Here is a 27,961-nt window from a genome sequence, read left to right as displayed (position 1 = left end):
TTGTTATTCTGGCATTCATGCCACCCTGAACAAATATTTTATTTCTTTGCCATAACCATTACCACTGTCTTCGCTCATTGTGAAATCTTTTGCCATTTAATTTCTCCTGCTCACCGACCTACAATAGATTTCTTTTGTTCTTTTCACTTGCTCTGCCTATTACATTTCCATATATCTTGAATTATGAAGAAAGGCCTTTGACCTGAAATGTTAACCCTGTTTCTGTCCACAGATGCTGCTGGACCTGCTGAGTGTTTCCAGAAGTTTGGTTTTGTCTCCAATTTCAAATATCTGAAGTATTTTGCTTTCATAATAGTGTAAAATAGATTTCCAGATACATCAGACACAAATCCAAGAATCATTCAAAAGGATAAGTCGCTGCAGTGATCTCTGGGGCCAGTCCAGATGGATGAATTGAGGTGGACCAAATAGTCCCCCTCATTTGCAATGCTCTGTTAATTTTGTAATCCTTAAAAGGTGATGCTTAGAGCTATTTATTTACTGACTGATAACCTTGGTGATTTCTCTTCCCACAGATTGTGCTGTCTTCCTTCAAACACGGCCTCTTCAATGGTCAGTGGCTTAGCCGAGTCAGTTACGTTCGCTGGGAAGGCTTTTTTCAGTGCATTCCTATCTATGGCATGTCTTTTGCTTGCCAATCGTAAGTACTTTGTTTTCTTTTTCTAAATTGTTTTGTGCTGTTTCTACAGCAACAACATTTCATCCTTAAAGCTTACTAGTTGTTATTCATTAAACGTGGATTAATTAGACCTGCGTGATCTTACAGGAGGAATTGGAATTGAGCAACAACGTGCATTTACAGTGTCTTAATTTTAGAAAAATTTCCCTAGACACTTCGTGAACATTAAGAGGCGAGCAAGAGCTTGTTTAGAGGTGGGTTTTCAGGAGGGTATTACTGAAGAACAGGGAAGTGGCAGGTTGAAGTGTTGTACAGATTGGCCTAACAGCTTTGATCCAAATTCGATGAAAGCAGGGTTGCCTGTAGTGGGGTGAAAAGTGAGATGAATGTGCAAAAGGATATTGTTGGAACTATAGAACTAGAAGTGATTACTCAGAGAGGTGTTTGGCAAAACACATGTTTTAATCACAAAGACAAAAATTGTAAATTAGAGTTGTTGAAAAATTGGGATCCAGTTTAGGTAGTATTGGGTGTTGACTGGAAGAGTGGGATTTGAAATAGGGTAAGAAATGAAAGTGAAATTTGTTACATCATCTAAATGCATCTTTTCTCTTAGGACCAGTACTTTTTCAGTCTTTAGGGAGGTAATTTGGCTATAAAGATGCACCTGTCCTCCACACAAGACGCCCTTATCTTGTAGATTTTGTTGAACTAATTTTATATAGCAAAATAAAATTCTCATTATTAGTTGGTTTCAGTTATTGATGTAGCTGCTGTGTGAAATTCAAATTATTTAAGATAATTCGAGTTTGATATCACCTTCGCAAGGGATTGCTTGTTTTAAATGTGCCATACCATTCTATCTATTAAACTTCAATGTTACCCATCAATTTGTAATTAACCTGGGTAGAACTGATGCAGTTGAACTCCAATGAACAGTTACAAATAACCGAAAGCTGTCCAAATTTTATTCATGTTATTCTGCTTCAGTTAAAGAACATACAAGCAAATTCCTTAACTCTGGCCACACTGAAATTCATGGTATTGAAGTTCTTTTATATTCACAACATTACTTTAGTGCAATTCTGTGCCAGTGCTCCATATGCAAATTGCTTAGCATTAAAATGCATTTTATTGCATAAGTGCTGAAAAAACAAAATTAACAAACTGTTACTAAAAGTATTAAGGCGGAAATCTCCTTGTGCTCCCAAAACAGGTAAATTGCACTTCAAAATATACATGCATCCACTGAAAATGAGAAGCTGCCATTGAGTTATATACTCTTCAATATGTTACTGCTTAGGTTCATGGGAAATTTTTTAAAGTTGTAATCAGCGGTTAGATAACAATTTATATTTTTAAATCTAGTTGAATTTGCAATATAGTCAAATCAATTTCACAAACAGATTGTATCTTTTAAGTTAATTTCTATTTTTCCCACAAATCCCTCTTGCTGGCCATATTTCCAAAACATTTGAAACATCTGCTTCTGACCCTGACTCATCTGGATTGTATCTAAGGTCATTGAATATTCAGATTCAACTGTATTATAATGCAAAATGAGTTTATCACTAAGAGAATTTCTACTATCAGATGTCTTTCATTTCAAAATTACTTTGTACATCGTGATTTTACTGTTAACTGCTCTCATAGTAATGTAGCCCAATGCAAAGCTATTTTGTGAACAACATTATCGTGCAATTAGCACAATGAATGGTCAGGTTATTTTGAGGAACTTCAGCAGTGCATCCTCTGGAGAAACATAGAATCTCTGCAGTTTCTGAATTTCCACATTATTCTGTGCGTGTGTGCACTGCCAAAGTTAATATCAATTTTGGCTATCTAATGAAATTGCACACTGACAATTTTGCTGTCATTACCACCACTACATCGGAGCCAGTTGCAGATGAATCTAGCCCTCTTTCTTTCTCCAGCTACCTATCAATTTTTGGTTTAATCATGGAGAGGGAGCCCCAAGTTTTTGTCTACTCTAGCTAAATCCACAGGTACAAACTTGCACTTGCACTTCTCTGTTAAGTCTATTTACTGGAGTATAAAGCTTCAAATTCCTGAAATGATTTTGCTGTATTTTTATTATAGTAATTAAGAACAATCACAATTAAGATTATTTAGACTAGTGAAGCTTATCTTTTCAATAAGTTTAACTTGAATAATTTGGCATTCAACTGCATGTCAAATTCCTCGAAGGCTTTTGTCTCAATTGCATTGCTAGGCAGATTATTTTCAACAGTTATCGAACATTAGGTACAGAAGTGCTTTGTAGTATTTGAATTTTTAATTTCACTAATTTAATTTTGTACCTTTTGTTCAAATTTGTTAGACTTTAAAATCACCTGTATTTCAATATGCCTTTTTATACTACTAAATTTTCTTCCCAAGCTGTCGAGATGGTTTTCTGTAATAGTTTTTTTCTTGGCTCAATCCCTTTATTCCAAGGAATATTCCTGTTGCTCTTTTCAATTAATCAAATTTGTAGCATTGTAACACCAATATATTGTTTAACCTCAGCATAACAAATAGATTCACCACCGAACAATGAGACTTATGGCTTAGACTTAAGTCATTTTTAGTTGTGCATTTTTTTAAAGATGATTCGTAGTGCTTTGAGGAAATCTACTTATGATAGTCTTAACAATTTCTATCTACTTGCACTTAGTAAGAGCTTTGAGTCATACACCCAAATTTAATAAAGAAACATTAATGGATTAATTGTGAAAAAACAAGTTGCTAGAGAAACTTAATAAGTCTGGCTCTGAATAAATTATATATTTGACGCAAACATAAACTCTGTTTCTCTTTCCAGAGATATTTCCAACTTGGAGTTTCTGAAGCATTTCTGTTTCTTTCTCAGATCTCCAGCACCTGCAGTATTTTGCTTTTCTAATTGTCAATAATTTTTGAGCTTTAGAGATATTTCAGATGTCATTTTGATTTTTTAAAAAAAAGTGTTGCTCAAACTGATGGGTTTATTTTTATAATTTTCTCATAGTCAAGTGTTGCCCACCTATGACAGCTTGGATGAACCTTCTGTTAAACGGATGAGCACAATCTTCTCATCAGCCCTGAATGTGGTTAATATGTTTTACATAACTGTAAGTCTCTGGTGGTTCATATTGCATGTAACTAGATAACTGTGCAGTAGCTTTTGAAAATTAATAGAAGCAGCTTGTATTGGGGATAAATTATAGAAGATGATATGTATTGCAACATTTCAGCTTAAATGATGTGAACAGTGGCAACGCTAGACTTTTTAAAATAGAAAATCTTTTGAATAGCTATAATTTGACGCAACACACTTTGGTGAATTTGTTTAAGTGTGATGTGTCATTGGTATTACTTTAAAAAAAAATTCCTAATAATCTGGCAGCATCTACGAAGAGAAAGTAGAGTTCATATTTGGCCTTCAGAACTGTTCTAAACAGGGTGGCGAGTGTTTGGGCGAGTGAGTTTGTGGAATACGTATTGAACCCAAAATGTTGACACTGCTTTCTCTCCACAGAAGCTGCAAGAACTGATGAGTTTTTGCAAGAATTTCCGTTTTTGCTTCTGGTTTCTAACATCAACAGTTGTTTGGTTTTTATTGTCAATCAATATTCCTGAAATAATACTGACTGAAGGCTTAGAAAGATATATTTGTTTGATATTTACTTTTATATGCTAGATCTTTAGATCTAATTAACTTGTGGCAGCTTAAGGGACAATTTAATTGGGGGGGGTGGTGGTTGGGGGGGTGGGGAGGGAGCTTAGCCGAGTCACAGCATTAGAAATAATACACAAGTCTTGTTGGGTAACTTTAATTATTGAAGAAAACACATTCTGATATTTATAATTCTTGAAACAAAAACAAAATCCCTTATTAATTCCCAAGATGTAATTAAATTGGAGAGTATAGAATAATATATTGGAGCAGATAAATCTAATGCTTCACAAATCTGGTCAATTAGTATAGTAATGCAACCTTAAAACTTACAAGCATTTACATATGTATCTAATTTTTTTCCTATCAATTTGTTTGAAAACCATTTAATTTTTTTGTGTAAAGAGATTTGGTTTTACATTTGTGTAAGTAGGACTGTTTAAAGATAAATATTGAAAGATCCAATGGCCATCTGACAAATACCCGCAAAGACTTTAAAGTGTGTAGTTTAAGTTGTACATTTCAAAATGAATTCTTAGTTTAAATATTTTTATCTATAAAAAATAAACCCAAGAAAATGTTTAAATTTCTACTTGGATTAAGAGTCTTAATTTAATATACCTGTTGTGTTACTGTTTTACTGTTTCTCATTCTTTTGAATTTTGGTGATAAATGATGTATCTTGTTTAGTTTTCTTTAAAATTTTTTGAGTATACAGTGCTAAAAAAGAACTATTTCTGCTATGTAAAATCAGAAAAGGTTTTGAAATACAAGTTTGAAAAGTTACTTAAGACTTCAATATTTTACACTGGCTACATTGCTTAGATTGTAAACATGGAGATGAGCTTCTCTCTCTCTCTCTCTCTCTCTCTCTCTCTCTCTCTCTCTCTCTCAAGTTTTTCCTGTTATGTGGAGTTGCCATAATGCTGGTTGATTACCTTGATGTCAACAGTAATTTTAGATTTGGCAGTTGGTTTTACAGCTGAATGTCCGTCTTAATGCTAGACATTTCTATTCATTAGCTGAGAATCATAGCATAATTGACTAGCTAATTCCCCACTCTGACCAGATTCATATGCACTTATGAAGGATTCATAGCCTAGTAATTAATCTTTTTGTCCATCTTATGAGCCCCACATTTCATGTCTATCAGTCCCGAGCTGGGGCTTGAACCTGGAGTTTCTGGCTCCTCAAAATGCTTGTAGATATGGATAATGGTGGATAATAGCTTGAGTATTTGGCAATTAACGTGAAGGGAAAATTGTGGGATAGAATACAAGGCAGGGATGCATTGCTAAGGCTGTACAAAACTCTGGTCATATTGTGAGCAGTCATGGGCCCCATTTCTAAGGAAGGATGTGCTTGCCTTGGAGAGGAAGTTCACAAGAATGCTCCTTTGTTCCCAAGACTTATCACATGAGAAATGGTTGAGAACTCTGCATCTGTACTCCAAGTTTGGAAGAATGCAGGGCGATATCATTGAAGCCTATGGAACACTGAGAGACATGGAGAAGATGCTTCCACTAAAAAAAGAGACTTGGACCAGGGTGAAGGGAAACCCCTTTAGAATTAATAAGAGAAATTTCTTCAGCCAGAGGGTGGTGAATCTGTGGAACTCAGTGCCGCAGAACACAGTGGAGGCCAAGTCGTTGAATGTATTTAAGATAAAGATAGGTCCTTGATTAGTAAAAGAATCAAAAGTTACAGGGAGAAGGCAGGAGAATGGATTGAGAAACAAATCAGCCATGATTAAATGGTGGAGCAGATTCATTAGATTGAATGGTCTAATTCTGCTGCTGTGTCTTAAGGTCTTATTTGATGATTATTGTTATTATTATCATCGTCACCCAACAGGTTGGTTCTTTTGGTTACATCGGTTACACTGATAATATCGCTGGGAATGTTATGATGAACTTTCCGTCCAACTTGGTCACAGAGATGATTCGTGTAGGATTTATGATGTCTGTTGCTGTGGGGTTCCCCATGATGATTCTTCCTTGCCGACAAGCTCTGAACACTTTTCTCTTTGAACAGTTGCAAGTAAGTACATTGAAAAAAAAAGCTATCTGTATGTAATAAATGTACAGGTTGTGGGAGGGTTAGAATAAGTTTTAAATGTAAGTAGTTTTTAAAATTATTTTAAGCTTGAAACTCACTTCTATATTCCAGTCTGCTCATGTTCATTCCGTAGCATTGGTGGTTTGGGCCGCAGCGTTTAAGGTTAATTTCGATACAGAAATTGAACCCCAACTGTGATTAATTATTTGTGGCTGGCAAGTGGGTTTTCTACATTTGTTTATAGGGTATGGACATCACTGGCTAGAATAGCATTTATTGCATATCCCTAATTGACCTGGAGATGGAGGCAGTGGGCTGCCTTCGAGTCACTGTCGTCCTCATTGGGTTGTTGACTATTTTTCTGACCCGATTTCCAAGTCTGGCTGATCCAAGTGCATCATCGGTGAAAATCAGAGAGAAATGCATTCAGTGCAGGAACAGCATTGTTTGCAATACTTTCCATATTCATGGCTCTTGCTGTGCTCTTTTAGGACTTAAGTTATATAAAGACCCCATTCCATTTTAAGTGTGGAAGTGAGGGGGTTTATAGATAAGAGAATAATATTCAATGGTTGAGGTGCATAGGGTGCCAGTTGAACTTTTGAGTACCTAATGTAGGTGCTGGTAAGAGGTTGTGGGAGTGGAAGAACGAGAATGTTCGATCGAGGTGGTGAAGTGACATTAGGTCTGGCAGGTGGCTGTTCAGTTAGGGCCAGGGAATGACTTTCTGTTCGGGGGTTGGTGTTGGGAGGGAGCTATGGGTTCCACTGGGGTTGTGGCAGTGGTACAGAAAGTCAGAGCAGGGATTTGGATTGGGGTTCTCAGTGTGGTGGAGGGTGTTGAATTTAGTAGAAGGGTCAGTGTTGCATTTGGGGATTAGTTTAATAGTTAACCAGTATTACAGTTGTTTGTCTAATCTACTAATCTTTCCTGGATAACTATTAAACTTAACTGAATTTGGAACTTACTGAATTTTGACTTTAAGGAGATTTTTTTGAAGGCTTGGGATGTAGGGCCATTTCTAGGGCAATTTCTTTTGGAGTCAGCTGTGTTGGAATTTTCACATGGCCCTCATGTGCATCTCCAGCGAGCATTGCAGAAATTACTGTCTGGCCATTAGTATTTCTGGGCCACTATCTTCTGAAGTATACTAATATTTCCTACTTTACAAATATCTGCAAGTTGAGAAATTTAGAAAAACTCAATCTTGTTTGAGAAGTGAAATCCTTTGTCAATGTTAAGCTAATGTCAACCGCAGGCTTACTTAGTAAAAGCAACTCAGTAGAATGAATATTCATGGCTCTTGATGGTAACCTTATATATGACCCTGAGAAAGTCAATAGTTTGTTTGGTAGGTGGTGCACAACTGTGATCGAGCATAATGTCCTTACCAATCAAGTGTATTTTAGTTAGAGTAATGGAGGTTATGGCCAAGCTAAATAGTGATGAGATTTGATTTCACAATTGAATTCTCATTTTATCCCACTTAGCTAGATTTTCATGTTTTCTTAATTGAAGATATTGAACAATTTACCAACTTTCTCCTCCCTTTTGATTTCAGCAGAAGGACGGTACCTTCGCTGCAGGAGGATATATGCCACCCTTACGTTTTAAACTTATTACAGCTGGAATAGTGTTTGGCACCATGTTAGGTGGAATTCTGATTCCTAATGGTAAGATTGCTTCACATTTAATGAGTCTTATTTTGTTAAAGCAAAAATATTGTGCTTTGGAGGAAAAAAAACATACACTCTCTGGACTGCAGGCAGTGGCAGCGCATACTTTTCCAACTATCCTTTTTCTAACGCACTTGATCATGAAAAAAAAGTATTTGGAATGGCAGCTGAAATAGTTTTCAACAGGTTCATCAGCAGCGACTTCAATCTTTTATTGGGCAAGATCCTGGTAATTTTGAACCACCTGAATATAGTAATGTCCATCTTGCAAAATGTTTTTCATAGTCATGCATTTTGAGGCCTGAATTTTCCAGAAAACACATGAAACTATAAATGCATATCTTCAGTTGAGTTTACAGACACACAAAATTCTTGGAGCATCAGTGGTCCATTTGAGGCAGCCCTTTGAGTCTGTTCTGTTATTTGATAAGACCGTGGTTAATCTGTAACCTAACTCCATATACCTGCTTTTGTCCCATAATTCTTAATAATTAAAGTAAATAGTTTTTCAGTCTCATTTTAAGTTCAACAATTGATTGGCCATCAATTGCATTTTGCAGAAGGGAGTTCCAAACTTCTCTCTCCTTTTTCAGGTAGAAGTATTCCCTATATTACTGAAAAGTCTGGCTCTAACTTGTAGACTATGGCATAATCTGAGACATCCCAACCAACAGGAATGTTCCCCTTAATTAATTTGAAAACTTCAATCAAATCATCCCATACTCATCTAACTCCCAAGGCCCATACCCCTACTTTGTGCTGTCTGTCCAAGTAACTTATCCCTTAGAGCCCAGTTGAGTATTCTGTTAAACCTAGCCGACATGTGCAACCCCCCCCACCCCGAGCATTCCAGTAACCAAGGGCTTTGTACACCTATAAATAATAATTCCACCCTTTGTATATCATTCCTTTAAATATCATGGTGACATGATGGCTCAGGGGTCAGCACTGCTTCCTCATAGCGCTGGGGACCTAGATTCGATTCCACCCTTGGGCGACACTGTGTGGAGTTTGCACATTCTCCCAGTGTCTCCAATGGTTTCTTCCAGGTGCTCCAGTTTCTTACCTCAGTCTAAAGATGTACAGGGTAGGTGGATTGGAAATGCTAAATTGTCTATAGTGTCCAGGGATATGCACAATAGATGGGTTGGCCGTGGAAAGTGCAAGGTTATGGTGATATGGGTGGGTCTGATTAGGCTGCTTTTTGGAGGATTGATGTTAATTCGTTGGGCCAAATGGCCTGCCTCCGCACAAGGGATTCGATGATGATGAAAACCAATGTTTAATTAGCTTTTTTGATTAGTTTTCTGGGCTAGTGCATGGCATTTTGCTGAGCCATGTACTTGGACATTTTTGCATCTAAAATCTCTTTGGATCTGCTCTGATTTTAATATTGACCTTTTTAAGTTACATTATTATCTAGCATGGACAACCTCTCACCTTTATTAACATCTATTTGCTACAGTTTGATCATTTACTTATCATAGAACATAGAACATTACAGCACAGTACAGGCCCTTCAGCCCTCGATGTTACGCCACCCTGTCATACTAATCTGAAGCCCATCCCACCTACACAATTCCATGTACGTCCATATGCCTGTCCAATGACGACTTAAATGCGCTTAAACTTGGCGAATCTACTACCACTGCAGGCAAAGCGTTTCATACTCTTACTACTGAGTAAAGAAACTACCTCTGACATCTGTCTTATACCTATCTCCCCTCACTTTAAAGTTGTATCTCCTCGTGTTTGCTGTCCCCATACTTGGAAAAAGGCTCTCCCTGTCCACCTATCTAACCCTCTGATTATCTTGTATGTCTCTATTACTTTCTCTGTTATTAATCCATTACTTTCATAAGATTGCAAATGCAGTGCTTGCAGTCTTGTATGATTATTCTGTGGAGTCTCAATGTAAACTTTCAGATTAAAGGCCTTGATTTTATTAACAGACCTTGAATTATAAGACTATACTTCAGAAATTATTTTCTTTATACTTTGCAATGGTTGAAATGTGCTGGAGGGCAAAATTAATTTGAAAGCATTTTCATATAGATGGCTACTCTTGACAAATTCATTGCTTTGTGCATGTTCTGTACTAAAACCTAACTTAATGATAGTGATGAGCAAAATGCAGTACAGTTAATGATCATGTATTTTTCATGATCGCACTAAAAGACCTTGTATATTATACAAGGTTTGTGATTTACCTGTAACTTCCAAACTAAAATGATATGATTTGAGCTAGTGATATGTGAATTTTGGTCCATGTCTGAAGGGCATGGTTAACTTGCATTTATTTCTGTAGTCATGGTGATTTCTTTTAAAGCCATCGAAGAGAGTTGTTGGATGCTCATGGGAATTTATTTGGGAGAGTTTGTACCAGGAACAAAGTAAACTGTTGTGCATTAAGAGTTCAGTTTAGAAGGTCAGACTTTTTTTTTTCTTCTGACTTGAGAGTGTAACTCAGATTGGAAAAAGCTTTTGGATTTTTGTTAGGTTTGTGGACTTCTTGGCAGAAGCAGAATGCATAAAACAGTCCCAAGGGTTGGTTAAAATCCTGAAGAGGTTATTTGAAATTGGCAAAGTCTATGCTCACGACTACAGACAGACACGGTCGGATAGGATACGAATGCTCAGTTGTATAAAGGCTTATGGCAAAGGCTATCGAATTCTTGTGACTGGGAATTGAAATATCTGTTAAGTCACACGCTGATTATTCTCTGATGATTTGAGTCCTGTAAAGCCGTGCCTTTGGAGTTACTGGGGTTGTAGTTTACTACATCTTTCAAAATCTTTGAACTTGTGTTATTTGTAAATTGTCACATCTCACTGGTGTAGCATGGTGGAAGTAAAGTCCTACTGTTCCCAGAACCCTCTCAAAAGTTCGAGATTTGTCAAAGTGTACACACTCTCCAATTTTAGCAGTCTTTGTAGACCTAGAAAATACAGACCAGAATTCAGGCTTTAATATTTCCCGACTGCAGGGAGAAGGACACTGCCTCCTACTTTGGAAGTCAAAGGCTTCTAGCAGTGTAATTCCCAAATACAAGTTGTTTGTTTACCCTGGAGTCATAATTATTGGCAGACTGATTTTTCTTTTTATCATCAACAACGAGTTAACCACTCCAAATCAAACAGCTACTTATTGCTGGCTGAATCTCTCATTGTGTTAACAGCCTGTTGCTAGTCCATCTGCCAACCAACCGTCGCCACTATTTGAACAAAGCAGCTGGGAAAATACCACTTGCAGTGCGTTCCACTAACTTGCTTTTAAAGTCTTTGTCTATTTTAGTCCACTATCAAAAATACACAAAAAGATAGTTTGGCTTATTTTATTTTCATTTCTTCTGCACAATAAACTTCTGTTTTATTGTTAATACTAAATATGCATCATTGCATTTTGTTTCTGTGAGAGATCACCTGGTTAAAACCAAAAAAGTTCAAAATAATCTGCCAAACCAGGTTGTAGTCAGGTATCTGATTTTTCTGGTAAGAATATCAGTACCATTAAAACTAAACAGAAAAAAAAAATCCATTTAATCAGAATTTCACATGGATTGCAACTATGTCATTTTAACCAGGTTGTCTTCACTATAATACGGATACGCAATCCTTTATCTGAAATCCTTGGGGCCACTGGTTTTTTTTCAAATTCAGCATATTTCAGATTTTGGAATAAATGATATTTTCACAGTGAAATTTAAAAAATTACCTAACAACAGACGCACATGTGAATATTACGAGCACTAAGACACAATTGATGCCTACCAGTGCTGGGCCATGCCACCCTGTTACATCTGAGTGACATAGTTCGAGTGGGTATGGAGTTGGGTTACCTGTTCGTACACTAAAGTGACATTCCACGAAAAAGTTTCATATTTCGGAGCTTTTCGGATTTCAGAATTTCTGATAAAGGATTGTGTACCTGTACTTCACTACTGTGGTCAGTAACATTTCTCTCCAGGACTAGACCTACATTTTGCAGCTTAGCAAGATTAACTTTGCAGTGATTTCTGAAAAATTCTAAAAGTGAAAACTGGATAAACTAATGGTATAAACCCTGGTATCATGTTGAATGTGACTGATTTTTGGCTCAATAATGCAAGACTTAATGGAGAAATTGCAACATTTTTCTGTGGTGTCATCAGTAGTTATCAAAAAGAAAGTTGTTAAAAATTAGAGGCAGATTGATTCTGGCTATTAATCTCATTTTGTAACCCATTTGTAAACTAAAATTTATAGCTAGTTGTTTTCCAAATCTATCACCCATTTCACTTCTGAACTAATAATAAGCATAATTCCTGTGTTTGTGGAGCCAATATCACATTTTTAAGTCTTATTCTGGTGTTTTCTCCTTGTTTGTTAGTTGGCCTCTAAAACAAACTTCCTTGAAGGCATACCAGTAAAATACTGTGGATGCTAGAAATATATTATAAAGCCAGAAAACTTTGGAAATACTCTACAGGTCTGACATCAACCGTGGAGACAGAAACCAAATTAATTTTTCAAATCATCAGAAATGTTCTGATGAAAGGCTATCAACCAGAAATATTAATTTTCTTTTCTCTCTCCATGGATGCTGCCTGATTCTGTGATGCTTGGGAGGGACCAAGCCGCCAACTATCTTCACATTGACTGCTTGAATTGCCTTGTGACATCAGCACAGTGTAGCTATTTGTGTCCCATTGCATTCAATAGTTTTGTTTGAAGGGGTGTTCTCTTAAATTTTAAAGTTTGAGACAAAAGGGCTGGGAATACTTTTGGCTTAAGGACTTTCATCCCTTCTGCCAAATTTATGCAATCTGATAAATTCATAGTATGTATTATGGAAGATGTATTTCTCCACTATCCCCAAACAACAATGGAATGACATGTTAAGGGTCACTGTTGATAAATTAGCAATCATCAATGTTGCAGGTTTGAGTACCACTCCTTCTAAAAGCTGATTTGAGTTAGTTGATGCAGATACTTTCTGATCCCTTGACAAACCTGTACGTCTGGGAAAAAATTAGACTGAAAATAATAGCTGCATTCACACTGTAGGGACTCTGATTCCCTTCAAATGGGTAGTGGAAGTGGTTGCTCCTCATTTGATCAATGGTATAAGCAGCATGTAATAAGTGGCTTGCTAGTTCGAGAAAAGTAGTTTTCCAATGAATTTCTATGAATTGTTGCTGCAGACTCAACTTGACAGCAAATCATACAGCTAATCACTGAGGCATACTCACCCAGTCAGATTTATTTTTCCAAAAGATTCAAGCTATGCACACTCTCCGATTATATTAATCGGTGATTGGTATAATCTTGGCATATGAACCTATGTCATGATCTCTGTAGTGACCACTAAGCTATTGTAAAAAAACTCTGGTTAGTTGTTGAAAGGATAATTCAATAACATTTCATGCTTAAGACATAGAAGTTGAAGGGTGAGTAGAATCTCACCTGTTTCCCCTTGAATCCAATGGGATAGTTTGTGTCCACTGGACCGAACAGACGAGCCTTAATTCAAAATCTCACTGTACAGTACCTCTGACAGTGTAGCACAACTCCATTGCTACCATTGTCCTTATGGTTTATGTTGTAGTTAGAATGTTTTATTACAGACATCTTTAACTTGCATTTATAAAATGCCATTAATGCAAAAACAAAGCTACAAGTATTTCAAAGATGTATAGTCTGAAAATAAATGCATGCCAAATCAAACCATGGATGCTGCCTGATTCTCTGATGCTTGGGCGGGACCAACAGCATTGACTGTTTGAATTACCTTGTGACATCAACACAGTGTAGCTATTTGTGTCCTATTGCATTCAAGAGTTTTGGTGTCCCTTAGAACAAAGCTGTTATGTTCTCTTATACAGGTTTCCTATTATCAGTTAGAATATTGCTATTGATGCGTAACCTGTAGATATTTCAGGAATTTACTAGAATCCATTATTAAGGAGGTTATAGGAGGATACTCAGGAATTGGGCAGAATTGATATGGCTTTGTGAAAGATGTTCTATTTATCTACCAACTAGTTCTTGAAGCAACAGGCAAGATGAATAAAGGGGCAACTCTACCTGTGCCTTACTTATTTTCTGAAGACATTTCATGAGGTTCCATTTGAAAGGATGCTACATAAGATAAGAGCACATGGTGCAAGAGGTAACATATTAGCATAAAATAAGGATTACATTGCCAACTTGGAGCTGAGATAATTGGGTCGTTTTCAGGTTTGAGAAGCTGTAACTCTGGAGTGCCATGGAATCTTGGGACCTCAATTATTGACTTGGATAAAGAGACCAACATTTGCTATGTACACCAAGATGGATATGAAAGTAAGTTGTGAAGAGGAGCTAAAGAGTCTGGTGGTTGTGATGTATAGGTCAGAAGAAGTTGGTATGCAGATATGGCAAATGATGAGCAAAATAAATGGAATATTGACATTTGTTGCTGGAGGTGGTATATTGAAGTAGAGAAGCCTTACTGGAGCTGTGTAGGGCTTGGATCTGGAATGTTTCATGCAATTATGAACTCTATCTTTTTTAAAAAAGGCTAATTGATCATTCCTGGAAGGAAAAGCTTATCTTAGGCTGAAATGTTGAACAGATTGGTCCTGAACCCATTGGAGTTTAGAAGAATGAGAGGTGATCTCGTTTAAACATAAGACCTTGACAGTGAATGCTAAGAGAATGTTTCCTTTTATGGGAGCGTTTTGAACTAGGAGACGTGGTTTAGGAATAAGAGGCTTCCTTTTTAAGTTAGAGGTGGGAAAAACTTTTAAATTGGTTTGTTGGTTATCTTCCTGATAAAGCAGTACAACGTGAGTCATCAAACTGCTGTAGAATAAATTCGATATCTTTTATAAAAGGCATTTGACAATTTTGGGGACAGATTTGGAAAGTGGAGTTACGACCACGTCTAGATCAGCAACGATGCCATTGAATGTGGAAGGTTCAAGTGGCTGCCGCCGCCTCAGTCGTGTATTCCTAAAATATCAGTTTGTAGCACACATATGTAATTTATCTAATACAGCCCTGGAGTTCTTTTGAAAACTGTCTTCCTGAAATTTAAGAGCTACTGAATGAATACTTGCCTAGCACTTAGAGTCATAGAGATGGACAACACGGAAACAAACCCTTTGGTCCAACTTGTTCGTAGATATCCTAAAATAATTTCGAGCCATTTGCCAGCACTTGGCCCATATCCTTCTAAAATCTTCCTATTCATATACCCATCCAATCTCCTCCACTTCCCCAGGCAGCTCATTCCATGCATGCACCACCCTTTATGTGAAAAAGTTGCCCCTTAGGTACCTTTTAAATACTCCCCGCCCAAAATATGCCCTCTAGTTCTGGACTCCCCAAACTCAGTGAAAAGACTTTGCCTATTTATCCTATCCATGCCCCTCATGATTTTTCAAACCTGTATAAGGTCAACCTTCAGCGCAGTCTATCCAGTCTCTCCCTACAGCTCAAAGTCTCCAATCCTGGCCACATTCTTGTAAATCTTTCCTAAATCCTTTCAAGTTTCACAACACCCTTCCTGTACCTTTCAATGCCACTTGTTATTCTTTTTAAGCAATCTCAGATATATCAACGCTGTAGTGTTGTCCTTGCCAATAACCTGAGGACTCATATCAAAATTGGAGGAGCTCTTTCAGATTAGTTAAACATGCCTGTCATAATCAATTCCTTACAGAGAATGATACTTTTCAAACCAGGCAGCACCATCTCCATCCCTGGGTATTCTGTCCCACAAGCAGGACAAAGCCAGCAGAGATGGCAGCATACTGGTATACAGTTCGAAGGGAACTGGCTGGGAGTCCTCGATATTGACTCTGGAGCCTATGACATCTCAAGTATAAGGTCAAACATGAAGGAAGCCTGCTTAGAATGTCACCACTTTACTCCTCAAAGCAAGGCACAAGTCATAAAACTGATAGAATACTCCCCACTTGCCTGGATGAGTGCAGCTCCAACAATACTTGAGCTTGGACAAAGCAACTTGCCTGCCATCATATGGGGAGATCTATTATTGCGAAACCTTTAATCCAGAAACTCAGCTAATGCTTGAGATTCTGGTTCAAATCCCACCACAGCAGATGGTGAATTTGAATTCAGTAAAAACAAATCTGGAATTAAAATCTACTGATATCCTTAGCAAATTGCTGGTTGCAGATACATCTATCCATGACAGTGTTGGTGGGAGAGGAAATTGCATAGTCCTTGTGGAGACAAAGACCTGCTTTCGCATTGACAATGTTCTCCATTGTTTTGTGGCAGTATAACTGTGTTAAATGGGAGAGACTTAGGACAAATTTGACAACTCAAAACTGGATATTCATGAGCTGCTACAGGCCATCAAAAGCAGCAGAATTGTACTGCAGCACAATCTGTAACCTCGTGTCGTGGCATACCAATCCTGGTACCAGGGAGGATGCAGGACCTAAAAATGAGGTATCAACTTGGCAAAGCTACCCAACAGGGTTATTTGCAAGTCAAACAGCATAAGCAAATGACAGGCACAGTTAAGTGAGTCCGAAGGATCAGATGTTATCTCTGCAATCCTGCGGCATCTACTTGTGAATGATTATGAACAATTAAACCACTCGCTGGAGGAGGTGGAGGCTCCACAAATATGCCTTTCCCCAACACATCAGTGCAAAAGATAAGGCTGAAGCATTTGCAAGTTTTCAGCCACAGGTGCTAAGAGGGTGATCTACCTCGAGATCTTGTAATGGTCCCCAGCATCGCAGATAAGTTTTCAGATAATTCTAATCACTCCATGTGATATCAAGAAATGGTTGGAGGCATTGGATGCTGCAAAGGCTACGGGTCCTGTCAACATTCTGGCAATAGTGCTGAAGACTAGTGTTCCAGAACTTGACGCTCCCCTAGCTAAGCTCTTCCAGTACAGCTACAACACTGGCATCTACCCAACAATGTGGAAAGTTGCCCAGATATGTCCTGTACACAAAAAGCAAAAAAACCTAATCCGGCCAATTACCACTCCATCCACTGTCATCAGTAAAGTGATCAAAGGTGTCATCAACAGTGCTATCAAGCAGCCCCTGCTCAGCAATAACCTGCTCAGTGATGCCCTGTTTGGGTTCCACCAAGACCCCTCAATTAATTCTTGACCTCTTTACAGCTTTGGTTCAAACATGGACAAAAGAGCTAAATTTCAGAGGTGAAATGAGAGTGGCAGCCCTCGACATCAAGATCACGTTTGACTGAGTATAGCATCAAGGAGTCCTTGCAAAACTGGAATCTCTGGTTATTGGGCAAACTCTCCACTGGTTGAAATTATACCTGACACATAGGAAGATGGTTATGGTTGATGGAGGTCAGTCCTCTCAGCTCCAGGACATCTCTGCAGGAGTGTCTCAGGTAGTGTCCTGCAATGTTCTTCCTAAGTGCATTGAGGGTCAACCCACAGCAGGTCGACTGCAGTGGTTCAAGAAGATAGTTTATCATCACCTTTTCAATGGCGACTAGAATTGGGTAGTAAATGCTGGGCGGGCAGTGATACCTGTGTCCCATGAATGAATTTTAAAAATCCACAAACCTATATTGTCAATATTACCAATGCTCTATGTACCATCCACTTCATGGACTGCATAAATTTTTCGAAAATAGGCCTCACATTTTAAGCCTTTCTGGGAAACTGATATTTTGAACAAATAAGTGCTGCTTTTCTCCTCCCTGTCAAAAGATGAACCACAATTTAAATCTCCCTTCTGCAAAGGCAATCTTTCAATTTAAGCCTAACAAAAAGTACAGTAGATGGTTGGAAGCAGACCGTTTTGTGTTTCTGTTCTAAAAGTGCAGTTTGCAGTGATTGTTAGTGACACTAATTTCTTGTGTCTTAAGAAAGCTAAAAGAGCTTACCACAGATGGTCATAACAATCCCCTTTCTGCCATCAAGTCATATGTACGTTCATTTTTCCCATTGACTCAGTGCAAAGTGCTCTGAAATTCTTGGTAATGATTCAGTTTGATGCTCTTCTCAGAATTCACTGCAATATGTATCAATTTCTCATCATACTAACATGTTGGTTTCCACGGTTACTCTCTTCCTTTTTGCTTCTCAAATTCACTCCACAATTTACCAGAACAGTTGTAGCATTCTTTTTCCTGAACACCCCTGTGATTTGCCTTCTTTGCCTTAAATGTTCTTTTTACATTAACTTGATGTGATGCTCTTCTTTCCTGGAACATCTACCCTGTAATATCTGTGACTTAGTGTAATAGTCTTGTTTTCTTGTAGAAATCCATCATAACACTCGTTTTTGTAGACTTGCTACAGTGCTTCTCTCTCCCAGAAGCCTGACATCATCATATAGATTCTACCATCAAGTTGCCGATATTTTTCTCTTCCTTTTCTCTATAATTTTCCATTCTCATTGCTTGTACGGATTTGTTGTGACAGTTATTTCTCACAGGGATTCATTGTGATGCATGAGATGCTCCTGTTTCACACACTGACCCGTAAACATTGACTTGTGACCTCAATAAATTCAAGACTTCATTAGGTTGTGTTCAAACCTGTAGGTGACTTCCTCTTAGAAATTTAATTTGTCAGGTTCATGACATATTTTTAGGGTGTGAATATGATTAGCTATGTAACCTAAATGTTACAGTAAATTTGCATTATTGCAGAATTCACTATTTAAAATGTTTGGTGGAAAATGTAAGAATAGATTTTGTAGTTGTAAATGTGTTACAAAACATCTTGTTCTCTCTATTTGTTTCATAGAAGTTGACATATTTAAGATTTCAGCAACCTCTCAGCCACTTTGTAAGGGATTTTTAAATTTATGACAAAATATGAGTTCATTTCATTTTGTTGCAGATGGAGAATATAATTTTCTGTTGCTTTCTCCCCCCCGGCCCCCATCTTGAGAGGAGCAAACAATCTATGGACATGTTCCAGTCTATAGGTGAACTGAACTCAGTGATTTATAATGACTTGCCAGGGTGCAGAGTTACCTAATGAGTTTGGAATCTGTCTAAGGAATTGCCCACATTTTGTGTTAGCTTACTGCAGTTAATTATGGGGCTTTAGGGGAGGGCAGAATGCGTGTAGTGCCACCTCAGCAGAACGATGCATTGTGTCACATAGCTCAAAGCTGTTGTCTTCTTAAAACAGAGTATTCCCCTGACTTAGCAGAAAGTGAGGACTGCAGATGCTGGAGATCAGAGCTGAAAAATGTGTTGCTGGAAAAGCGCAGCAGGTCAGGCAGCATCCAAGGAGCAGGAGATTAGATGTTTTGGGCATAAGCCCGTCTTCAGGAATGAGGAAGGTGTGCCAAGCAGGCTAAGATAAAAAGTAGGGAGGAGGGACTTGGGAGAGGGGCCTGCTTGGCACACCTTCCTCATTCCTGAAGAAGGGCTTAAGTCCGAAACGTCGATTCTCCTGCTTGGATTCTGCCTGACCTGCTGCGCTTTTCCAGCAACACATTTTTCAGCTATTCCCCTTACTCACAGTCTTGAGCTCTGATAATATATTAAATGGCACTGCTTAACTGCTGAGTGACAGTATTGAAGTTAAGTTTTAGGTTCACACGGGCAAATATTGAGGAATAATAAATTAATCAACACTGGCGGTTGGCTACTGAAGTAGATTAAAATCTGCATTTTGGGTTTAAATTTAACCACTTCCTATAGAGCCCCAAAAATTAATCTTATTGCACTTTTACATGCTGTTCTTTGGCATCAGCCACAAACCTGGTTAGTGATGCAGAGTGACACCAGCAGTGAGAGTTCAATTCCTGCACTGGGTGAAGTTACCATGAAGGTTCCACTTTCACAACCTCTCCCCTCCTGAAGCATAGTCATCCTGGCATTAAACCATCATCAGTCATTCCTCTCTGATAAAGAGAGCAGATCTGTGGTCGTCTGGGACTGTAGTGAGGTTAGTTTTACTATTAAAATCACAGAGGTGTGACTAGCTTGTACAGCTTTATCAATGACACTAACTCTAACTTTCCACAGTCTGTTTCAACCCTTCATTGTATGCCAACAAGTCTTGGATAAATTACCACATTCTTCTATTAAACATTCGGAAGATGGAAGCTGTTACTTTTTTTTCCTGTCACCCCACCCACCCATCACAGTCGCAGGTTGAAACAGCTTGCTTGGAAATGTAGTGTCCTGTAAACTGCAAGCTGAAGTTCCAAACCCATAATCTATCCTTTACAAAAAAAAGCCAATTTCTCTCTGCATAACGGGGCCTATGTTCATTGCATATCTTCCTCTTTGCTATTGAAAGCTTCACCTCTGCCTTTGTTCTAATGCACTCTGGACCAGAGCTTCATCCTTCATATTCTTTAAAATGTTTGTTTAACCAAAACTGTGGTACCTTCATTATCATATGATGAAACCATTTTCTTTCTGTGTTCGTCACAGGAGCCTAGATGAAATCAACTTGGGCAACTGCTTGCCTGCTTCTAGCTAATAGATCCATAGCTCATAGATTTGCACAATCCTTAGTATATTTTGGCAACAATACTCAAGAATGATGTAAGGATAAGTTTAATATGAGAATTTAATGTGTCACTTTCATATAGTGGCTGTGCTCTATTAATGTTGGGTTTTAAGAGATGCTCTTCAATGTAGAGAGCAGGTATAGCGTATTAGTAGTTGAGCAGTGCTTTGCCACAGTATGATGGACATGCATACAGTTACATTACACCACTTGAGAAAGTTGTATTAAGCTTAAAAAAAAGTGGCACTGCCAATGCCCCAAGTCCAGTTGATTATGATTACATTTCCTACAGTGTGGAAACAGGCCCTTCGGCCCAACAAGTCCATACTAACCCACCCAGGCCCATTTCTCTCTGACTAATGTACCTAACGCTATGGGCAATTCAGCATAGCTACTTCACTTGACATCTGTGGACTGAGAGGTACCTGGAGGAAACCCACGCAGACACGGAGGGAGAATGTGCAAACTCCACACAGACAAGTTAACTAGTTTTTCCGAACTAATTGCACATACTTATGGAAACTGGTATAAAATGGTAGTAAATCATTATTTCAACCTTAGATTTGCAGAAAGTGGAGAATTTTGATGAGCCAGGTGCTGGCAAGTTGGACAAGATTAGGTTGGGATATCTGTTTGTTTGGCATGGACGAATTGGACTGAAGGGTCTGTTTCCATGCTGTACATCTCTATGACAACTTGCAATGTAAAATAGCTTGACATTATTTGATACAGCAACGTTAAATGGAAGTATTGCATTTGGATTTGTTTCTGAGATTGTCGCTGTTATTGTTTTCAAGTTCTTTCTTGATATATCTTTGAGTTCCATTGTGTATGTGAAAGATAGTGGAAAGTTATTGATGTGTTATATTAATAGAGGGAATGGTTAGTGGGAGATGCATGACAATTTCAGAAAAGCCATTTAGTGGTTTTGATTGCTTGGCTTAATAACTTTCTACCAATCAAATGTTAATGGCAACAACTTAATTGATCAATTGCTTCATTCGCATGCTAGTTGATGTTAACATGGTAAAGAGTACTATGCAGATAATATTGATATATTTCCTATCTATAAGAACGCTAATGAGTTTGTTAATTTTTTTAAGTTTATTAGCAGGATAATTTCTCCAGATCAGTCAAAAAAAGGAAAACATCCAGGCTTATGGAGATCACTATATGGGTGTGCTGGATCTTGGAATGCATCTGAGAGATGCATTTTTTTGTTCATTTGCAGTTCATATCAGTTATTCATTTCCATAAGATTATGTGAATATAAAAGGACAAACTATTTATTGCATTTGTACATTTAAAGTGGAAAGGATGATCCAGTTTTGAAGTCTAACACTGTTTCTCCTTTTGTCAGTGGAAACAATCCTTGGATTGACAGGTGCTACAATGGGGAGCCTCATCTGTTTTGTTTGCCCAGCACTTATCTACAGAAAAATCCAGAAGAATAGTTTCATTTCACAGGTTAGTTTACTAATTCTTAAAATAAGCAAGAAGCCATTTTACTTCTGCCTTTCATCCATGCTGTGTGAATTTTTTATTTCTGTTCTTTTATGGAATATAATTTAAAAATGGGGAGCTTGTGCATTTGTTATATATCAGAATATATCGCCCACAGTTCTGCACTCTTGAATAGTGCTATGAAATTCAATTGGAAAAATGAAGTACCTGACTGACATCGTGAATATTACTAGAAGGTGATACTCCATGTCTACACACTTGAACTGCTGCCTCCGTGTTTTCAAGTCTTTAAAAACAGCAAATAATATTTAATTTCCTTTTTCAAAGTGTTCCGACAAAATTTTTAAGCATTGTTTTTTAAAGTCCATTGCCTCTAGTTCAAGTTAGTTTCTGACAAATAAAGAATTTTAAAAATCAGTTAACCCTGTAATTCATGTAGTACACTGTTGATTTCCCAATCTGCTAAGAAGTGTTTTGTGTGATCTCTGCTAACTCACTTTTTGTCCTCGTCACTTAAATGTTCTGCAGTTGTAGCAAAGTGGAAATTGAAAGTTTCTGTCCACTGCAAATATGCCCTTCTGTGGAGTGATGTTGAAATCGAATTTCAAAAGTCAGTCATTTTGCTCTGCTTTGCCAGTTTGTCTGAAAGAGACTTTGTGAAGCACAGCTACCTTTGTGGTAGGAGCTGGAGAACACCTGGATATAAAAACAGTTTGAACTAGGAAAATTGATATTCAATTTTCATTATCAGTCAAGCTATGTAAGTTCAATGGTAGTTGCCAAAGGCAGTTCTAGTCAAGATGACAGAATAGCAGTGAAAGATAACTGGTATTATTCTTTTATTTGCAGTAGATTGAATTACATCAGTGTCTTACCAGATTTATATGTACATAATTTTTCTAGTTTAATTGTCCTAGGGCAATTGCAACCAGAAATTCTTTCCTAAGCATCTGTTTTGGTTGTCCCAAATGATACAGCTGTGTTGTCATGAGGACTGAATTTTACTGACAGCTTTAAAATACATGCATTGCATTTAATCATGTGACAATAAAACAGTCTTATAACATTTAAATTACAAAGTAGAGTCGGAGGAAGAGAATTAATCTTGGTTGTTAATTTACTTTAATCCTCTCTTCATTGGGGTAATGTTTGGGGTACTCGGTTAAAAGTGGCTCAAACTATAAAAATGAAAATGATTTAAGTAGTTCACTGGAACTGAAGCGATATATCCAATGATATTCTCCAGTTGTCCTCAGTGACTGAAAATCTTGCCTGATGGTCTTCACAGTTGGGTGGCATGGTGGCTGAGTGTTTAGCACTGCTGCCTCACAGCACCAGGGTCCCAGGTTCGATTCCAGCCTCGGGTGACTGTGTGGAGTTTGCACATTCTCCCGGTGTCTGCGTGGGTTTCCTCCAGGTGCTCCGGTTTCCTCCCACAGTCCAAAGTTGTGGTCAGGTGAGTTGGCCATGGTACAATTGCCCATAGTGTTAGGTGCATTAGTCAAAGGGAGATGGGTCTGGGTGGGTTACCCTTTGGAGGGTTGGTGTAAACTGGTTGGGCCGAAGGGCCTATTTCCATGCTGTAGGGAATCTAATCTAATTGTGTTGCAACTTGTTTTTGTGCTTTGTAAATTGTATTCTTCTCTACCTATTTACTTTTGCATTTATTTTACTTCTGTAATATGGTATTACAATGTACATTTTCCAAAACATGTTTCAAAGGTACTTAGTTTCTTATGGACTTAAAACCACATGAAAATATGTTACCCTTTGTTTTAATTAAGCTAAAACATGTTTAAAAATGTTCAATAAGTTGCTTCCTTGAACTGAGGCCAAACCAACCAGTAAATAGTAAAAGCACTTTGTATTTTCTTTTAGTGTGTTCTTTCTATTAGTGTGTTCATGTGGGAATTTTATAACTAGAGCAAATTTAAAAAAAGACTGTCTTTGTCTTTGATCTAGTCACTGAAGTTATACAGTCTAAATAAAGTTTACAGTAAGCCAGCTGGCTATATTTTCTTAGTGACCAGATTATTGCTTAGTACATACGTTTAAATTGAAGACATTTTTGCTTTTTTCTAAGAGTAGAACAATTTGACTATCTGGGCAACAGGTTTGCAATGACAGACATTCAGGGAAAACAGCAATTCACATAGTTTTTGCCATTGGTCAGGCAAGCCTACTACTAACCAATTAGTTTATCCAATGTGATAAGATACAAATTTACTAATACTTTTAATGTGTCACTGTTTGTGAAATAAAGTACTTTTTTTTAGGGACAAATTTGTATTCCAGTACACTCTTGGACTGGCTTCAACATACTTTGTTGCTAACTCTTCCATCTGTTCACTATGTCACTCTTCAAATTGTTAGTTTATTCAGAGTCAAAATGAGAAATAGAAACCAAGGAGGGTAGATTTAATCCTCAATCTACTCAAATCAACTGATTTCAAGTAGAACAGGTAGCAATGCTATATTTGATGCTAGTACCTTTACTTTAGATAGAAAGATTAGCCAAGTTTTCTGTGATCACTGCTACGAGTGCCTGTGGATAATTGTTGAGGGAAGCAGTGTAATTTGTTGTGCTATTCGCATTTAAATAGTTTTTCAAACTTGATGCCAAAGTTCAGACATCAAGACTAAGAATTTGGCAGTATGCAGAGTTATCCATTCTTCTGGAGCTACTGTGCAGCAACACGAGAGAAAATTGGAAGGAGGAGCTTCCATTAGTGCAATGTCTTTTGCTTTGCACCAGTGCTTTGTTTTCAAAGTGCAGTCAATGTTATGTCAAAAAATGTTACTGCTAACTTGCATACAATGACGTCCCACACACAACAAATAAGGGGCAGTCTTGAAGGTCAATACAGCAATTATAAAATGACCAACAAATGGTGTGCAGGCAGGAGGATGAAAAAAGTTAAAGATCGTTTGGGAGTTGAGTTAGTTCTTAGTTAACATGCCTGATGATGACAAATTAGATGCTGTATAGTATTTTGGTCATGTCTCATGAACTTGACTGAATTCTTTGAAGAAATAACAAAGAGGATTGATGAGGATGGAGCAGTAGATGTGATGTATATGGATGTCACTAAGGCATTTGACAAGGTTCCTCATGGGAGACTTGTTAGCAAGGTTGCATCTCACGGAATACAGGGGGTCTCGCCATTTGGATACAGAACTGACTTGAAGGTAGAAGACAGAGGGTGGTAGTGGAGGGTTGCCTTTCAGTCTGGAGGCGTGAGACTAGTGGTGTGCCACAAGGATTGATGCTGGGTCCACTGCTTTTGGTCATTTATATAAATGATTTGAATGTGAACACAGGAGGTAAAATTAGTAAGTTTGCAGATGACACCAAAATTGGAGGTGTAGGGAATAGCAAAGAAGGTTACCTCACATTACAACAGGATCTTGATCAGATGGGCCAATGGGCTGAGGAGTGGCAGATGGGAGTTTAAGATAAATGCAAATCAGAGCAGAACTTTTACATTAATAGTAGTGTCCAAGGGAGTGCAGCTAAACTAAGAGACCTTGGAGTGCAGATTCATAGTTCTTTGAAATTGAGTTGCAGGTAGATAGGATAGTGAAGAAGGCATTTGGTATGCTTTCCTTTATTGGTCAGATATTGAGTACAGGAGTTGGGAGGTCATGTTGCGGCTGTACAGGACATTGGTTAGGCCACTTTTGGAATATTGCATGCAATTCTGGTCTCCCTCCTTTCCAAAGTATGTTGTGAATCTTGAAAGGTTTCAGAAAAGATGTACAAGGATGTTGCTAGGGTTGGAGGATTTGAGCTATAGGGAGAGGATAAATAGGCTTGGGCTGTTTTCCCGCGAGTGTTGGAGGCTGGGGTGACCTTTATAGAGGCTTATAAAGTCATGAAGGGCATGTATAGGATAAATAGACAGTTTTACTGGGGTGCGTGGGGGCGTCCAGAACTAGAGGGCATAAGTTTAGAGTTAGAGGGGAAAGATATGAGACCTAAGGGGCAACACTTTCACACAGAGGGTAGTGCATGTATGGAATGAGCTGCCAGAGGAAATGGTGGATGCTGGTACAATTGCAACATTTAAAAGGCGCGTGGATGGGTATATGAATAGGAAGGGTATAGGGGGATATTGGCCAAGTGCTGACAAATGGGACTAGATTAGATTAGGATATCTGGTCAGCATGGACGAGTTGGACCGAAGTGTTTGTTTCCGTGCTGTACATCTGTCTCTGCGACTGTAATATTTAAGCATAGTTACATGCCGTTGAGGAAAACTGGTGATTTTTTTTGAAGGATGGCTCGTTAACACTTTATCGTGGGGTTAGTCAGTATTATTCCATGTTGTCTCTAGAAAGCCTTGTAACTTAAATCACTAAAATGTGGGTAGGCCCCCATGGCAGAAATTTGAGAGTCCATTGTGCTGAAGATTTGCATGCGTTTGGCTGGTTACGTTCTCTGTGCTAATTGTGTGCCAACTTCTTAGGCCCTTGAGTTTTGCACAGCATATAATTATTCTAGGTGTGGCTAAATGAAGTATGTCCCAAAAAGAGCATTTGATTGGTTTTAAAAGAAGGCAAATGGAAGTTGTACTTGTTTGGAATTCCCAGTTTGAAATCACTTTAGCATAGTGATATGTTCTTATGCATGTCTCACCAAACTATATGATGCATCAAGGACATTGCCGTTATTTGATACAGACAAATGATGGACTTTGACCAGCAGTCACAATAATTTGGAAACAGCTGAATCCTGGACTAGAGTTCTTCTTTTCTTCCTGCCCTAATAAATCTATTCTGAAATTGAATCTTTAGTACATAAGGAAAAAATTATATTAATTCAATGCTGTAAAGTAAGATCAATTCATACCATTCTTTTCACACTCATTGTTATTTTACAGCCTGGATCATGACTTTGATGACATCTTACTCATGCTACATTTACCTTGTACTGATTGTTAAATTGAAATATGTATTGTTCATCAATACACTGACAGTTTTTAGTCAGTGCTGAGGTTAAGGTGATGTATCACTGAAATTTTTCATATCCATATTCAATGTAAAGGGAATGGTTGATTTATTTTAAAACTTAATTCTTAATACTAACATGAATGCCTTCATGCCTCCTACGCACTTTTATATTCATGTACTTTTTTTTATTGCACAGTTCATTCTGATACAATTATAAGGACACTTCAACAAATCAAAATTCCTTTCTCAACCAATTCCAGATATTTCTATTGATGCTGCTCATTATACTAATTAGCATGCAAATTTGAGTGACAAGCAATTTTTGTGGAACTGACAACTTCATTGGCCTCCCAAACAAAAGATTAGCTACCACACTAATCTTTTTAACACTTCATTCAAATGCAGTGTTTCCCCTAAAATGTTCTGGGAGAAAATAGGGACTTACTGCCTGTTCAAAATTTTGAAATCTAGGTTGTTGCATCAAACCATTGCTTTTCAAAGGCAATGTTTATTCCATAAAGTTGAAACTGGGTGCAGCTATTGTGTTTAAGGAATTTAAATTATATTGGGTATGCAGATTGGTTCTGTGTACAATAATAAATTGGAAATATCATGTTACAAATTATAAAGGAATTGTTAAAAGAAAATCATGACTTTATGGTGTATTATTTGCTGTGATTTTTTTTGTTTCTGGCCTGGAAAGCCAGATGTTTCTTTTGGCTGAACAACTGCTGTATTACTGCCAGAAATCAGTCAACTGTTCTTGTGACAGCTGGTTTCTAGCTTTGCTTCATCTTCTAACACAGAAGTGGCATCCATGCAGAAAACTATTGCAAATACACTGATACATGTACTAAATAGTTACTTTAGAGGCAAATCAGATGAGTGAACTGTTGAATGTACATGAAAAATAATGAAATATATAAACCATAAATCCAGTCCCACAATTAATTTTAAATTATGATTTTGTTCCAAGTGAGTTTAAATTCTAGCAACAATGCACTGTCATATTGAATAAAAGATTGCAAATGTAT

The 27,961-nt window shown here is 37.8% G+C and overlaps 1 protein-coding gene across 2 annotated transcripts in view; it reads left to right on the top strand.

Annotated features, from left to right (window-relative positions):
• Nucleotides 1-27,961, top strand: part of slc38a10 (solute carrier family 38 member 10) — a 131,322-nt gene that overhangs the window by 27,166 nt on the left and 76,195 nt on the right. For both annotated transcript variants that reach the window (XM_043714767.2, XM_043714766.2), the window contains 5 exons: nt 537-661; nt 3,651-3,753; nt 6,153-6,338; nt 7,918-8,029; nt 21,871-21,977. In XM_043714767.2, the coding sequence (XP_043570702.2) occupies nt 537-661; nt 3,651-3,753; nt 6,153-6,338; nt 7,918-8,029; nt 21,871-21,977 (633 nt within the window). The remainder of the gene's footprint in view (nt 1-536; nt 662-3,650; nt 3,754-6,152; nt 6,339-7,917; nt 8,030-21,870; nt 21,978-27,961) is intronic.

Source organism: Chiloscyllium plagiosum, unplaced genomic scaffold (genome assembly GCF_037043375.1).
Source record: "Chiloscyllium plagiosum isolate Xiang-an unplaced genomic scaffold, Cpla_swu_hap1 HiC_scaffold_25, whole genome shotgun sequence".
Taxonomy (NCBI): domain Eukaryota; kingdom Metazoa; phylum Chordata; class Chondrichthyes; order Orectolobiformes; family Hemiscylliidae; genus Chiloscyllium; species Chiloscyllium plagiosum.
Note: the sequence above shows the minus strand (reverse complement) of the source record. Positions and strands in the feature narration are given on the sequence as shown.